The 17,013-nt window shown below is 43.5% G+C and overlaps 2 protein-coding genes across 2 annotated transcripts in view; one reads left to right on the top strand and one right to left on the bottom strand.

Moving 5' to 3' along the window:
- LOC101826566 (protein lifeguard 2) overlaps positions 1-2,305 on the bottom strand; it is a 39,057-nt gene extending 36,752 nt beyond the window's left edge. The window contains exons 1-2 of the mRNA XM_040728557.1: positions 2,192-2,305; positions 889-1,066 (exon numbers count right to left, since the gene is read on the bottom strand). The gene's annotated coding sequence lies outside the window, so the exon portion shown is untranslated. The remainder of the gene's footprint in view (positions 1-888; positions 1,067-2,191) is intronic.
- A 1,826-nt stretch (positions 2,306-4,131) lies between these two features.
- On the top strand, positions 4,132-16,544 carry Gatad1 (GATA zinc finger domain containing 1). The gene is made up of 5 exons (XM_040728556.1): positions 4,132-4,742; positions 5,435-5,560; positions 7,701-7,760; positions 12,115-12,298; positions 14,930-16,544. Exons 1-5 carry the CDS (start codon positions 4,500-4,502, stop codon positions 15,118-15,120), a joined length of 804 nt encoding a protein of 267 aa, XP_040584490.1. The 5' UTR covers positions 4,132-4,499; the 3' UTR covers positions 15,121-16,544.
- Positions 16,545-17,013: the final 469 nt, after the last annotated feature.

The raw sequence follows: 17,013 nt of genomic DNA, 5'->3' as shown, positions 1-17,013 counted from the left end.
GAGCTCAATCCCATTGGAAACATCTACAACACAAAAATGCTGCACCAAAGGTTCATGAGACATCATGGAAGAGGAGAAAGAGTGTGAGAGCCAGAGGTCCAGGAAGTCTGATGTGAGGTTGTGTCTCCCGGCAATGGGTGCATAAACAAGACCTAAACAATATTAATATCAATACCAATATCAATAGCTGTGTTAGTGTGGGAAGGGGAAAATCTCATGGGACCCAATCTCATAGGTAAATAATGACTACAGAGAGAGAGAGAGAGACAGAGAAAAAAAGACAGAGGGAGAAAGAGACACAGAGACAGAGACACAGAGACACAGAGACAGACACACACACAGAGACCGAGAGATAGACACACACACAGAGACCAAGAGATAGACACACACACAGAGACCGAGAGATAGACACACACACACACACACACACACACACAGAGAGAGAGAGAGAGAGAGAGAGAGAGAGAGAGAGAGAGAGAGAGAGAGAGAGAGAGAGAATTAGCCTTTCCAAGGATGAGCCCCCAAACTGGTCAGTCCTGAAATTATATAGACATAAACAACAGAAACAGCTGTTGAATTTAAATGTTTGTGCATATATGTGTGCATAATACACTGTTATATATGTAATATATATGTAATTTATATGTAACAATAATAATCAGAGAAAAAGATACCATCAATCTGGGACAGAGTGAGGGGGTACTTGGGAGGAGTTAGAGGGAAAAATGTAAGGGAGAAGTGACATAACTGCATTTAAATTTAAAATTTATTACAAGGAAAAAGTAGTATTTTTAAAAGGTGGGACCATAGGAGAGAAGAGTGAAGGAGGTGAGATCCTGGCGAATGGGACTCAGCAATGGGAACTCTGGTGTTACTCATCTCTCTCACCTCGTGAGTTGATGCCCGACATCTTCTTTGAGTAGTAATTCCTATCGGTGCTGCAGCAAATGCTGCTATACTCCAAGGCAGTGACCCTCTAATACAGCTCCTCATGTTGTGGTGACCCCCAAGCCACGGGTTGAGAACCACTGCTCCAAGGTACCTGCAGAGGAGTTGCTTCTGCACTCTGTGGGGAATAGAAATAAGCACATGCCACTACATGAAGCCTGTAGAGGGTACAAGGTCCTTGTGTCACACATTAGCACTAGAGAAACCAGGAACGTTTAACACACAGAATTATCTCCTCTGCAGCTAGCAACCTGGTGATCTTTGCTATCCATAGGGCCAGCCCTTGCTCGAATTCCCCAGACTATTATGCCTGTTTATCCCAAACCCTTCCTTGATCTTAAGCATTGCTTCTCAGTCCGTACAACTCATCCTTATGGGAGATATCACTTTGTGCTCTACAACAGCCTAGGTAACTTCTGTTATCTGTAGGGCCAGGCTGATCTTGACTCCCATAGGCTACTACATTTGCCCCAGCCATTCTCCCTAGATGCTTATCTTAAGCATTGTTTCCGAATCAACAGAACCCATCTTTATGGACAAGGCCATGTATACTTTGTAAAGAGTGTCAGTGTAGACACATCTTAACCTTTGTTGTACATGTGGAATAGACTTAATTAGTATCATGAAACATTTTCCTAAAATTGTGCTGTGCTTAAACATAGAAACTTGAACCAACACCAGCTAACTAAGTCATGTTAACTATATTTCCTTCTTACACTCATGGATCCTCTATAGGTTTTGCATATATGCTGCAGTTATTTAACTTGTGAACTGTAGGACTCTTAACAGTGAGAGTGGGGGTATCTCTGACTCTTTTTGCCTGCTCTTGGGACCCTTTTCCTCCTGCTGGATTGCCTAGTTCAGCCTTGATATGAGGGTTCAGGCCTAGTCTTACTGTAATTTGCTATGTTTTCTTTAGTTGATATCTCTGGGAGGCCTGTTTTTTTTCTGAAGGGGAATGGATGATTAGTGGATCTGGGGGAAAGGACAGGTGGGACAGGAATTGGGAGAAGGAGAGGAAGGAGAGGCTGATCAGGATGTATTTCGTAAGAGAAGAATAAATAGAAAGGAAAGAAAAAGAATTTACTGCCTATGTAGTCAGGTGTGAGTAGTGGGAAATAAACCATAGAATTAAAACTCCAACCTCCTGCTGAGCCCCTGAAACCCTGTGATGGGCAGGTCACAGAACCTCTACCTCCTCCATAGAGCATAATTCTTTTATCTACTATTAGAACCACTGTACCATTTACTCCGAGGACTTTCTAGAATGCCACACTGGGGTGATCTCTCAATGCTCAGCATAGACCAAGTGTCTCCAAATCACGTAGGTATCTGCAATCTTAATCACTAGTTTCTGAGAAAACACAAGAAAGTGCATCACTTTTAAAGTCCAAGCCGAAATGATATGTTGTGTTAGGTGAGGTGGCTCACACCTGTAATCTCAGTATTTAGGAGGCTGTGGGTGGAAGCGCCTTAGGCTTGAGGTCAGTCTGGACTACATAGCATGTGGAAGAACACCCCCACCTCCACCCCCCAAAAATGGGCTAGAGAGATAGCTCAGTCAGTGAAGTGCGTGCCATGAAAGCTTGAGGGCCTGAAACTGAATTCCCAGCATCCATGTAAAAATCCAGACGTGTTGATTAGGACCTGGAGCAACTTGGACAGGAGGGTGAAGCCAGTCTAGACTAATTGGTAAGCCCAAGTTCAGGGAAAGACCGTCAAAGCAAAAAAGGTGGACAGAGATTGAGGAAGACCCACCCCCCAATGCCAACCTCTAGCCTCCACACACATGTTCATATACGCACACACATGTGTGTTCATACACACATGAACATGTATGCAAATATGACACACAAAACAAAACACTACCAAAGATGCAGTCTGTCAACTCAATAAAACCTTTATTTACCTGTAACCAGTACCAATTGTTTCAGGACCAATTATTTCCCTCATTCCTTGGGTTTGTGTCCCAGGGAACTTCAGCAGTCACAGCCAATATTCAGGCTTATCCTTTCAAAGTAATCAAAGTCTCTTTTCCATGTAAATATTATGTCTGCTTTTGCTAATGACTCTCCCAGAGAATTACTAGTTTGTAGTGTTTCAAATCTAGATTTATGTGTGTTCAGTTCCTCCAGCCAAAGTTCACAGAGGAAAAGATATAGATTATTTTAGTAATTGTTCCTAATGAAAGTGGTATTCAATGCCACCCCCAGTAACAGTCTTTGGAAACACCTGTGCTAGTATACACTATTTTAAATGTCAGGAAGGTGTGTTGAGTTGCTTGTTCATTATGCAAATAAGTAAGTAAAATCTATGCTAATCCAGAAAAGACATAAATGTCTTTGGTATGACCCGACTGTGTCATACAAAAGTGTAATAATTTTTAATTATAGTGTTGTACCTTCTGAGCAAAAATTGATGGGAATACTTCTGTATATTGCTAATCTCTAACCCAACTGGCCTACTAACTCATAGACCCCTCACACAGACCCCCGCACAGCCCTACTACATTGGCCCAAGTAAGTAAAATAAATCACTGACAAGTTAATCTCTCGCATCCAAGTTGCTATTTCAGCTTTTTTCCTGTCTGAATGCTCTTAGTACAGGAATTTCTTAGATCCAATTCTTTTGGGGGCTCAGGAGCACTGTATTCGAAAGTTAGGAAGCATGTCAAGTGATAACGTTCAGAGAACGTTTCATAGACTGAGTAGGTGCTAATACCGACTCTAGTCTTCTCTCCAGCCCTAACCCACCTGTCTTTTTATGTGGGTACCGGGGATCAAGCTCAGGCCCATAAGCTTCCTTCAGAAGAAGTTTACTAACCCGGTCACCACCTCAGCCTGCAAGTCAATAAAACATTTTTTTAAGAGCGTTAATGGGTCGTGATCAAGACGCCTGAATTTATCGAATAAATGAAAGCAAAGGGTACTCGGGTAAATGCGAATCTCAGGTAACAAGTATCACATGGGCTATTCCCAGTAAAAAAGTTAGTGGTTGTTCACTTGAAATTCACCTTTAGCGGGAAATCCTACATCTTCCCCACCGGGACAGGCAATGGTTAACTCTGGTACTGCCTGCTGGCCTAGGTCCGCCCCACTGGCTTACTAGGCCCCGCCCCGCCCCGGGAGCCCCGCCCGCCGCACTGGCTTAGCAGGCCCCGCCCCGCCCCAGGAGCCCCGGAAGCCCCGCCCATCGCCGGAAGCCCCGGTGGGCGGAGGTCAGGCTTTGGTGTCGCCGCTGCCCCGTCCACCCCGGGGTCCGTCCTCTGACCAGAGCTGGCTTTCCCGGGAGGTCAGGCGGAGTATCGGGCCTGCGTCCCCCGCGGGCGGCCCAGCGGCAGGGCTGGGTCCCGGGCTGCCCGCTTCCCGCTTCCCGGGGGCGGCGGGGGCGGCGGCGGCCGCTGGGTACCGGCGCGGGCGGCGCAGCACCGGAGACCTTGCCTCTCCCGCTCTTCCAGTCGCCGGGGTGGCGGGCCGACCCCCGGGCGGCCGGCGCAGACGACCGCCATTCCCGTGTCGCTCCGCCCGCGGGGGCCGCCCGAGCCGGCCACCATGCCGCTGGGCCTGAAGCCCACCTGCAGCGCGTGCAAGACCACGTCCTCCTCCATGTGGAAGAAGAGCCCGCAGGGAGAGATCCTCTGTCACCACTGCACGGGCCGGGGCGGCGGCGGGGGCGGCGGCGGCGGCGCGGGGGCGGCGGGCGGGACCGGGGTCGCCGGCGCCTTCGGCACGGCCACCTTCGCCAGCACCTCGGCCGGCCCCCCGCAGAGCAACGGGGGCGGGGGCGGCAAGCAGGTGAGCTCCCGGGTGACACGGGAAGAGGCAGGGCGGTGCTCGACAGAGCCGCGGCGGAGATGGCCCTGAACTCGGTGTCAGCAGAGCTGCGCCGCCCGCCCCAGGCAGGGTCCCGAACTCGGTGTCAGCTGAGCTGCGCCGCCCGCCCCAGGCAGGGCCCCGAACTCGGTGTCAGCTGAGCTGCGCCGCCCGCCCCAGGCAGAGCCCCGAACTCGGTGTCAGCAGAGCCGCGCCGCCCGCCCCAGGCAGAGCCCCGAACTCGGTGTCAGCAGAGCTGCGCCGCACGCCCCAGGGATGTGGCCGAGGGTCTCTTGCCTGGTAGAGCCTTGTCGGTATGTTACCGACCCACGATCAGGCCGTTTAAAATGACAGCGTTGGGATTCTGCCGTGAGACGTGTGGACAGCTTGTGGGTGGGGCGAGGTGTAAATTAGAGGTATTTTTCCCCTGTGTGAGAGCTTCCACAAACGAGTAGTTCCCGCCTTGGCCTCCGCCCACTCCCGTCCGCCTCCCTCTAGCAAGCAGCGCCACCTCTCGGGACGCCCTGCAGAGGTTCACTCATCTTAGCCCTCGGTTGGGTTTTTGTTGTTGTTTGAAGTATTTTAACAAAGTACATCCCCTGACCTCTGTGAGATTATCATGTTGGCTTTTCTTCTACAGTTTTCATTTCTTTTTCTCAAAATTACGTTAACAGAGTAAGCAAGAAATCCACAGAAGGTCAGCCCGGCTCAGAAACACCAAATACAAATCCGCTCCAGCTGCCGAAAAGAAAGTCTCCACCAAAGGAAAAGGGAGAAGGCACATTTTTAAATTAAAAAACGTAAGATGATCGTGCGTTTACTGTAGGGCATTGTGTGTGTGTGGTGTGCCTTGCGGCTGCTTTCCCTAGTCATCCTTGAAGGTGTGCCTCTTGAAGGTGTGCCTCTTGAAGGTGTGCCTCTTGGGAGCCCTTCTGCAGTGTTCTGGCCGGAAGGCAAGGTTCACCAAAAGATGAGCTCCGTTTAAGAAGCTTGCAATTTATATCGTTAGAAAAGCACTTTCTTTCTCTCTCTCTCTTTATCCTAGCTTTTACTTTTTCATCTGGAAAATATAAAAGGAGCCTAAGAAATACTGTGTAATTTATCTCAGTTTGTCATATTCTCTATGCAAAGAAAGATTATGGTTCTTTAAAATTGGTTAAATTAGTTCATTGACAGTTTCATGAAGTTATGGCTCTTGATGCATGGTTAAATAGGAAAACTTTTTTCTATCTTTTAACAAGCTAAGCACATAAAAAAATTTATCAATACCATATTTGTTATGATAGCCCCAGAAAAAAAGTATCCATTGGTTCATGATGAACTTGTGATTGTAAATCCACAATTTTTTCTAAACCTGATGTATGAAGATTGTTTTACATCACATGCTAGAGAGATATTTGTTGTGACGTTTTATTTTTGTACATATGAGATAGCGATATTATAGGTTTCATATTACTTTGGGGACAAAAATGCTTTGACAAGGGAGGTCTTTTTATCTTCACCTGTGCTAAATTTCCGTATCTCCACCCATAGGCGGGAAGAGTTTTGTGGGCTCTCCCCTACAATGCTTCACTTGCTAGTAAACACATTACTAGATATACTCATTTATAGAACAGAGGGGCCCAGATTGTAGACTCTTGTTTAAATATTTGTTTTCTTCTGTGTGTATGAGTGTTTTGTCTGTATGTATACACCAAGTACCCTCAGAGGCTGGCAGAGGCCAGGCATGTGATGCCTTGGTACTAGAGTTAGACAGTTGTGATGTGGGCGGCCATGGGAGTTCTGGGGGCTGAATCTAGGTCCTCTGCCGGAGCAACAAGGGCTCTTAACCACTGCGCTTTCTCTCCAGGCCTGATCTTCTTTTCTTTTCTTGTTTATCTTTTATTGTTTGCATATGAATGCAGGTGTATGCCAGAGTGGATATGTGCAGATCAGAGGGCAGTTTCCAGGAGCTGGTTTCCTCCTTCCCCCTAGGATTCCAGTAGTATCCATCCACCTTAGGTTCTCAGGCTTGCTTGGCAAATGCTGTTATCACTCAGCCATCTCCCAACCAGTGACTCTTCTCTTCACCAAGAGAATGGTTGTTATAGTTTAAGACTTTTATAATTTAGTTTTCTTAAACTAAGATTTTCTTGAGTAGTCAAAATGTTAACATTTGTATAACAGGTATATTTTCTCAACCAGTGTTCTTGAGTTATTTCATTATTAATTTCTCTGCATCTTCATTCTTCAAGAATGGCACAAAATCATGGAAGAGGTGATTTTTTTTTTTATGTTGTGATGAAGTTTGTATTGCAGTTTTAAAAAGGAATTTTAGTGATGGTGCAATGTGGCAAATTACAAAGAACACCAAAGAGATCAGGCTTGCAACAGAATTAAAATTTTTCATTTTATATTCATCTGTAAATTTTTTATAATTTCCATCGTGTCATGCTCAGTCTTTTAGAGCCAGTGTATTTATATAATTGAATGTTAATGTCTAATAGAGATCTGAGAAAGCTCTGTGTTAGCTGTTAGCAGCATAATCAGAAGCTTTATCTAGTTTTTTAGCACCTTTTAAATTATTGGTAGCAAATATAGTTGGAAATATTCAGCTGCTTCATATCAACATTCAAGAAATCTTTTTCAGTGTGTGCGTGTGTGCGTGTGTGTGCGTGTGTGTGTGTGTGTGTGTGTGTGTGTGTGTGTGTGTGTGTGTGTGTGTGTAGTCTTTACGGTATAACCCAGACTGGTTTGGAGCTTGCCATCCTCCTCCCTCAGGTTTCCAAGTGTTGAGATTACATGTATGTACCATCACACCTGTCAGAAATTTTTCTTGCAGTTTTTGTCACCAAATAACAATGTTGTTTTTCTCAAGTAACCCAGTTCTCATATGGTTAGGAAAATGCCCATGCATACTATATAGATACACAAATAGTTTCATTTTTTGTTTTCTTATAGCCTATCAAAGCTCCTGAATCTGTTTCTACTATAATTACTGCAGAATCCATCTTCTACAAGGTAAGCTGCTGTGGAGTTACTGAAAGAGCAGTTGGCTTGTTGTACAGTGTGCTACTAAAATACTGGCTTAGTCTTCACAATACTGCTATTGTGAAGAAGGTGTGACCTTTTCAGGGCCCTTGTAAGCTGTTCCCTCCAGGCTGTTGTAAAATGTCTCATCCAGAGCTCAGGTGGAAGGGGAGGTTGCCTCTGAGGTGCTAAAGAATTGTTCTTACAGTGCTAGTGTATAGTGCGGAGTTGTGGAGAGTGAGTCACCCAATTCAAAACGAAGGCATCGATGGTGAGAAGGACGAAGGTTGGAAGGAATGGCTAGAGATGTTGACCATGCTGTGGGTAGAACAAGTTAGGGGTTGTGAACTGCCTTAAGCAGAAGCAAGAGCAATAAGGTAGAGGTATCAGGTCCTCCGTGTATGTGTGTGGCTGTTAACTTGGTGTTTGGTTGTCTCTTGGAGGTCTGCTCTTTTCTGAAGTAAATGGAGGGGAGTGGATCTGGGGAGAGATGAGGTGCAGGGGGAACTGATTGTTGTGCAGAGGGGGGAACTGTGGTTGGAATGTATGGGATGAATCAGTTGTAATAAAAAGAAGAAAAGGTTTTAAAGTTGGGCTGGAGAGATGCTCAGCAGTAAAGAACACTGGCTGCTCTTCCAGAAGACCCAGGTTTAATTTCAGTATTCCACTTCCAGGGGACCTGACATCTTCTGGCCTCCTTGGGCACCCGGTACACACATGGTATACAAACTTCCATGCAGTAATAACACCCATACACAAAAACCAAAAATTTGAACAAGGGTATTCTTAGTTCACTGTCCAAGATTCTGTTGATAAAATGAGGTCTTCCCTTGGGCCAAAGCAGATAGCCATGACTTTGGTGAGGCATGTGATATCTTATTACTTTTAAAGTGGAAGACACAAAAGGAGTTAGAATATAGAAAATGCCCTTAAGGCTGTCAGGCCTGGCATAGGCAGCAATCATTAATTTTCTTTGGTGTTTGGGATCTGAACTGTCCTGCAGGAGGCAGTGGTGAGTCAGTGCTTTCTACCTGACCCACTGGGTCAAATCCCTTGTGGTACTTAAATGGTTTGACCTTTGAGTGCATTTGTTTTTGTTAGTTCACAGGTATTTTAGTAAAAAAAAAAAAAGTATGTCATAGGCCAGAATTTCTCCTATATAGAATTTAGTACATTGTTAATTGTTAATCATTAGATGTGTGTTGAATATGGGTGCACACATGCTCGAAGGCTTGCACACACGAGCATGCATCTTACTGATAAGGCAGTGAGCTGAGCATTTCAAGTGTTTTGTTTTATTCAGTTTCCTCTGGGGTGAGTACTGTTTTCCTCATTTTATAAGGACATTGACTCAAAGAGAGATTAATTAGTTTATCCAAGATAGTGTAGCTGGTAAATCATGGGGCGAGGCAGTCTGATGCTAGAGCCTGAGCCCAGGAATTGGATCTTGGCTCCATTGCCTTGGCAGGTGGTTATCTGAAAAATAAAGATTGTAAATAGTAATTGCTTCCTGAGGTTATGCATGTTAAACATTTAGCAAGGTCAATGAATGGTACAAATGGTCATCACCACATCCACAAGTTTGTGTAAAACTTCTCCGGTGACTCATACAGTGTATAGGTTAAGTCTAGACAATAAAAGTTTAGTGTACTAGTGATTTCTCTGTGTGGTTTAATGTAAAGGCACATGGGACTCTTTATTGCAAGGATCAGTCTTATTGCTATCTACTGCTATGTTTATTAAATAGTAGGATCAAAATACAGCAAAATATTCAAGTAATGTTTCCGATAGCCAGCATTGTGGACACTCTTAGAGCAGAGCTGGCCTCATGGTGGCAAGTTGAAGAGATCAGAGTGAGCGTCTAAGCTGAACTGGAACCCATAGCAAACGTGTGAGAGAGGGACTGGAGAGGTAGAAGAGTAGTTAACAGCACCCGAGTTCAGTTCCAGCACCTACATCCAGCCAATCACAACTAACTATACTCCCAACTCAGCAGGAAAGATTCCTTTGTCCTCTGTGGCTCCTGTATTCCCACATACATGTGTACACACACACACACACACACACACACACACACACACACACACAATTTAAAATAATAAAAACATGAGAGAGAAATGAATGGGAGTCACTAGGATTGACAGACAAGAATGCAGACATATAGAAAGTAGAACGGGTACGTGACCTTTCTGGAGTACTGCAGTGTCAGGGCTGCATGAACTCAGTGTGTCATTCCCAATAAATCCAGTGCTCTTCAATATGTTCATCTCCTTTCTCTCTGCCTGAAAATGGAGAGTATTTAGATAAAGTGTCTTAGCGATGTTTGTTAGGTATTGTATGGTAGTCTCCCTTATCTGCAGTTTCAGTTCTGTTTTATTGCTAGTTATTATTAGTTCTATTCATTACTAGTTATTGCTGTTAATCTCTTACCCAAACTATAAATTAAACTGTATCATAAGTGTGGATATATAGGAGGAAAATTTGGAGTGCCTAGAGTAGCATTATCCAAGGTTCAGGTATCTCCTAGGGTATCCACCCCCATACCCCCACCGTCCCGCAGAATAGGGAGACTGCTGCACACACCTCATGGGTTAGGCAGTGCCTGCCATTGAAGCTTCTCACTAAGACCTTATCTTTGCATTGCAGAGTTATTGTCACACCATTGCATATTTGTGATTCATATTCAACATATATCTGAGTACCTGTGATAAACAAATACAGCGTTTTATAATTTGGGAGAAATTATGTGTGAACATAGCAGATAACAAACTAAACTTTATCTGATAAGTAGCTTAGAACCTTGGAGTCGTAGGGATGGGGAGGACCAGCTGACAATAGCTGTGGAGCAATAAATCATAGACTGTAGCCTTCAATAACTGCACATTCTTTGAGACCCTGGTGTGTGTTACCCCAGATATGAACAAGCATCCACTAGGAGAAACCCCTGGTCTGTCGGATGTCCTGTGTTGCAACTGAATTACTGGAAGTATTCATTCAGAATCTTTGTGTGGTTAAATTCCACATATCTTAGCAGCTTTGACTGCTACAGAAGCCTTGTTTCAAGAAAAAAACACAAATCATTCCTTCAGTTGAGGAAAGTATGACCTGTTGAGGACTACACACACTTAAGGAAAGTTCTGCATATCATAAAGATCAATCATTATGGATATTCAAAGGTAAAATTTCTCCAACTCAGGATCCAGTGAAGAGGACCTGGGATAGATAATGGAGTCATGGGAAAGAATTCAATACTGGAATTGTACAGATGAGTTGGTTAGATATAAAGTAGAACAGGAAATGAATATATCATCGTCATATTGTTGGGAAGATGTAAACAGAAAGGGCATGGAGTAGACAGTTGTCAAGGAGTCTGGGAAATGTGTGATAACTTGAGGGTAAACATATTCTGAATGCTGGTTATGATCTGAGAGGTTCTCATTGTTTCTTTTGGATTGAATTTACCATACTTATTTTCTTTTGAATAGACAACTGGAGAGGGCAATGTGTAGAATCTAGTGTCACCAAGCAAATGCTGATCTTTAGGAGAGTACAGTTACTTACTAGTTAATGTAGGCACACAGTTTGCAGTGTAGGCACACATTCTGCCTTGTGTGGACTTCGTATAACTTTTCTACTAATGACTGGGTTAAAAAAAAGTAGGGATAGTATAGAGGATTGTTAGGCCAGTGAAACTACTCAATGGTATGATCATAGTAGATCCATTGTTATACAGGTTATATAGCACCAAGATTAAGGTTAATTTATGATGCTTGAGTCATGATGTAATGTATAGGCACATCAGTTGCCGTAAGTGTCTCACTCTGATAATGAGGACATGGGTAAAGGAGAATGCCGTATATGTACCAACAAAGGAGACTAGGAGAAAGTCCCTAGCTCTTCCTTCCCTGATTGGTTGTGAATTCAAAACCATTCTTAAAAATGGTCTTTCTTTCCGGGCATTGGTGGTGCATGTCTTTAATTCCAGCACTCGGGAGTCAGAGGCAGGCAGATCTCTGTGAGTTCGAAGCCAGCCTGGTCTACAAAGCGAGTTCCAGGACAGGCTCCAAAGCAATACCGAGAAACCCTGTCTTGAAAAACCAAAAAAAAAAAAAAAGTGGCCATTCTCTTAAAAGTAGAGATAGTATCTTCATGACAAAATTGTCATATATATGTATGAATGCAAGTATTTTTCATTTATAAGTGAAACAAATGTCAACCATGTAAAACATTAGTGGTACTCAGACCTTTTTTTTCCTGTTTTGAAATTTGCTGACTGATTAATGTTTTGCTCATGGCGGTGATCTGTTACTGTTTTAAATACAAGAGGATGTTTCATTTCCCCCAGGGAGTATATTACCAAATTGGTGATGTTGTTTCTGTGATTGACGAGCAAGACGGGAAGCCGTACTACGCTCAGATCAGAGGCTTTATCCAGGACCAGTACTGTGAGAAGAGCGCAGCCCTGACATGGCTCATTCCTACCCTGGCTAGCCCCAGAGACCAGTTCGACCCTGCATCCTACATAATAGGTAAGGTCGCTTAACCGCACACTTCTCAAGTTGAGTTACTTCTTCATGCTTTATAAAAGAGTGTTGCCTTTGAGGCTGCTCTGAAGGGTGGAAGTCAGACCAAGGTGTTGTGAAGAGGGCTGTGTGGTGGGTAAGGCCTTGCTTCCTGGCTTGCAGGCGGCTGCTTTTTGCTGAGTTCCCCCCTTCCCCCACCAATGTGCTCTGTGTGTGCACATTGAAAGAGAACTCTCCAGTACCTCTTATAAGGACACCAGCCTTTTTCCCCCTCTGGGTACCCAAAAAGAATACTTTTAAACATAATCATGGTTTTATGAAACATCTTGTTTTCATTGTAAAATAGGGTTCTCCTACCTCAGTCACTGAGGCACAGCTCTGTCCTTTGATCTTGCCAGGTTCTTGACTTCTTTATATACAAGCTTGGTTGTTTGCTGCCTGTCACTCTCTCATTTGTTTTTGCTTTCATTAATTTATTAAGGTATTTCATTTACATCCTGACCACAGTTTCCCCTCCCTCCTGTCCTCCCTGTCCCCACCCCCACCTCTCCTCTGCCCCACCAATCCATTCTTCCTCTGTTTCTATTCAGAAAAGGCAGGCTTCCTATGGATATCAACAAAGCATGGCCTATCAAGTTGTGCTAGGACTAAGCACCTCCCCATATATGAAGGCTGAGCAAGGCAACCCAGTGTGAGGAGTAGGGTCCCAAAGGCCAGCAAAAGAGTCAGAGACAGCCCCTGCTCCCACTGTTAGGAGTCCTGCAGGAAGACTAAGCTATGCAACTATCATGTATGTAGAAAGCCTAGGGACAGTCCTATGCAGACTCCCTGGTTGAAGGATATCAGTCTAATAATAAATAGGGATCCCCTTTTTTATTATTTATTAATTCATTTTTTCTAGCTCCATCCACTCCTCCTTTCTCCAGATACAGGCAGACCTCCCATGGATATCTACCAGCCATGATGTATCAAGTTGCAGTGAGACTAGGCACCTCCTCTCTCATTAAGGCTGGACGAGGCAACACAGTAGGAGGAAAGGGTCCCAAAAGCAGACAACAGAGTCGGGGACAGCCCCTGCTCCTACTATTTGGAGTCCCACAAGAAGACTAAGCTACACAACTAAAAATAAGAAAGGGGTCTAGGTCCGTCCCAGGCAAGCTCCCTGGTTGTCAGTTGTGAGCCCCTATGAGCCCAGGCTAGTTGATTCTGTGGGTTTTCTTCTGTGGTGTCCTTGACCTCTCTAGCTCCCATAGTCCTTTTTTATTATTAAAATACAATTATTATTTTCTCCTTTCCTCCCTCTAGCCTTCCCATGTACCCCACTTCTTTTATTGTTAATTATTTGATTGTTGTGTATATTCCTAGATACATAAATTCAACCTGCTGAGTCCATGTGACATTACTTTATTCCTGTGATTTCAGGGCTGATCACTTGGTAGAAGATAAGCAAGGAGTGGGAGGGCATGTCTTAGTTACTGTTGAGTTGCTGTAAGGAAACACCATGATCAATCCTCTCACTCTGAGTTCTCCTTAATTGCCTGTAGTTCTTTGTCTAGAGTTGGGGGGTCCACTCTTTTAGTTGTACTTGACCTTGGCTACCTGTCTAATGGTCCCATCTGAGTGTCTTCTCTTTCTGTGGGTTAGAGCAATGTGTACTCACTAAAATATGATGTGGACAAGGTTTGTTTGTGTGACCCAGGCCTGGTTATATATGTTACTTATAAAATTCCTTAACAACAATTTCTAAAAGAACTTTCCTAATTATTTCTAAAACTAAATTCTCAGATATGTCCCTCTACACAGCATACATGACATCCTATTCTCAAAAAACAAACAATCATTGTTAATGGTTAAAATGGCACACTGTACTAGGTTGATCATTTCAAGGCATTCAAAAGATACAGCAGGAATAATTCTTGACAGACTCAAAAATGACTAGCTAATGTAATTTTGAGTGTTCAGTTTTCTTTAGTTATTCTGTACTTTTCATTCTTTCTGTATCGGGCGTGCATTCATTTTTACATCCCAAAGGGAAACTTTACATTTCTCTTAGTGAGAACGCCAAGGACAGCTAGCACCCCACCGTCACTTGCACTCACTTGTCAAGCTCGTTATATGACCAAACGTACCTTGTACCTAGGATGTGGAGCTAGCAGAGGCCATTCTGGCCTGCATCCCTCTAGGCTGCTCTCTCCTCCTTTTTGTGACTCAAAGTTGGAGATTCTTCCCTGCCTTACATGAAGTCATGGTGGAAGGTCAGACACAAGCCCTGGAGACAGACTACTGGCTTTCCTAGCCCCTCTGCTTGCCAGTCCTTAACCCGTCTTTGCTCACGGTTCTTACATGTAAAATGCGAAAGAGTAGTGCCGGGGAGGAAGTCGTGAGGACTCCAGGTATGGACAGATGTAAAGTTCTTAGACGAGAATAGGCTTCATAAACTGTAGTCAGTGTTCTAGGATGCTGCATTCCTTAAGCAGTGAAGTAAACAGTGGAGTGTGACTTCAAAGCAATGCTTTTCAAGGGCTAATGTCAGGTAGGTGGTCCCCGAGTGCTTCCTCTTACAAGAATGCCAACGTTTCATAAAAATGATATCCGTGTTCAAAACTGTGTTTAGCTTTTCCATTTGCTGCTTCTTAGGGCCAGAGGAAGATCTTCCAAGGAAGATGGAATACCTGGAATTTGTCTGCCATGCACCTTCTGAGTATTTCAAGTCAAGGTCATCACCATTTCCTACAGTTCCCAGCAGACCAGAGAAGGGCTACATATGGACTCATGTTGGACCTACTCCTGCAATAACTATTAAGGAGACAGTTACCAACCACGTATAGTTACAGAACCAAACCTGGGGCATGTTTAGTTAGCATGTATGAAACTGATTTTAATCTCCAGAACATACACACACACCCCAAGATAAAACCAACTTTCCAGTTTCTTATATTTTAATATATTAAGATATGCCACACATTTTTCTCTTGAAGCTTTTTTCCTTAGATTTTTGAGATAGGATCTCACTGTATAGCCCAGGCTGACCTTGAGATCCCTCTGCTTCATCCTCCTTGAGTGCTGGGATTACAGATGTGTTACACCAGGGCTAGTTAATGCCCGATCCTTCTTTCATGAAGCTCCCATGTGGAAACGTGACTTGAGAAAGCTTTTATCCTACTATCCCTAATTATTAGCTTCCTTAGTATCTGTTGCTTAGAAAAATCACAGGGTGGGAAAAGGATGAATTTGAAGTTTAATATTAAATTCCATGCATATTTTCCTAGGCAAAAGTGGCAGATTCCAGGGAAACCATTAGAAACATGGAGTGTCTATTTTTCTTCAAATTTATTTCTACAAACACATAAAATGAATTGTATTTTTATATAGGTACAGAACATTGAGTTTTAGATTTATTTTGTTTTCTCCTCAAGACAGGGTTTTTTCTGTGTAGTCTTGGCTGTCCTGTAACTCACTCCATAGACCAGGCTGGCCTCGAACTCACAGAGATCCGCCTGCTGCTGCTTCCCGAGTGCTGGGATTAAAGGTGCATCTGGCTTACTTAGATTTCTGATCAAGGACTAAATCAAAATGTGACCAGTGTGTTTCATTTTTTCCTTCTCTAGAAGCAGTCCTCAGCTGCTTTGGTCCTACAGAAAGCAATTGGTAGGTGATTTTATTAGCCCTGGCTCTTTAAGACTTGATCTCATCTGCTCTCAGTCCAACTGCCTTTACTGTCAGCATCTGCTGCTCCTGTGAGCGGTTCTTCTGTCATGCCTCTGATCTGCAGTATAGACGTCCCCTCTTTCCACTCAGGCAGCAGACCACGTAACAATTTCCTGTTATTAGGATAGTGACTGGCTATCTTGGAAGTGACTAGTAGGTCATTAGTTTTGGTAGTCAAAAGACCCCAAGTTAAACCATTTGCTGAGGATTCGTGGTGTGCTATGCCTGGGAATGTCTGTTGTCTGTTTCAAATGCAACTTTGTCACATGCAGAGGAGGAGTGGGCAGGCACCCACATGCTGCCTCTGTCCTGATCTATGTAGACAGAAGTTTTAACCCCGGGAATGTATGAAAATTTGACATGATCCTAATGATTTTCATCAGAACTCTTTTACCTTCTTCTCTCATCCCAAAGTTGGGAAGAAGCATCTTCCTCCTTGGGAATAAAAAAAAAAAAACTACAATGAAATTCATTGTAAATATTGTTGGAAATGACCTTCTAAATGCCAATATTCCAGTGTGGGATTAAAATATATTTTTACAAAGGGTTTGTTTTGGATTTGTTTATTAATTTCTTTTTAACTATGTAATAGGAAATAGGATGCCTCCCCCTCAGGATGGTATTAAATAGAAATATCACTCTAGATTTAAAGTAGGTAAGATTACTCATCCATAGTAACACAATTAAGGAAAAATCAAAGATTGACTTATTGATAAAATGAACATTTAGCATTTATTAAAATAAAAGCATTTAAAATCCAAATTGTTAGGCTGGGCAGTAGTAGCACACACCTTTAATCCTGATACTCAGTAGGCAGAGATAGTCAGATCTCTGTGAGTTCAAGGTCAGCCTGGTCTACACAGATACCCTGTCTACAAACTAAAAAAAAAAAAAAAATCGAAATTATTAGACTGAGCAGGTATATATTTAATCTCAGCACTCTAGTGGCAGAAGCAAGAGGATTTCAGTCAGTTCAAGGCCAGCCTGGTCTATATAGCAAGTTCCAGACCTAA

This window comes from Mesocricetus auratus, unplaced genomic scaffold (genome assembly GCF_017639785.1).
Source record: "Mesocricetus auratus isolate SY011 unplaced genomic scaffold, BCM_Maur_2.0 Super-Scaffold_100019, whole genome shotgun sequence".
NCBI lineage: Eukaryota > Metazoa > Chordata > Mammalia > Rodentia > Cricetidae > Mesocricetus > Mesocricetus auratus.
This window is presented reverse-complemented; position numbering and strand designations above follow the sequence as displayed.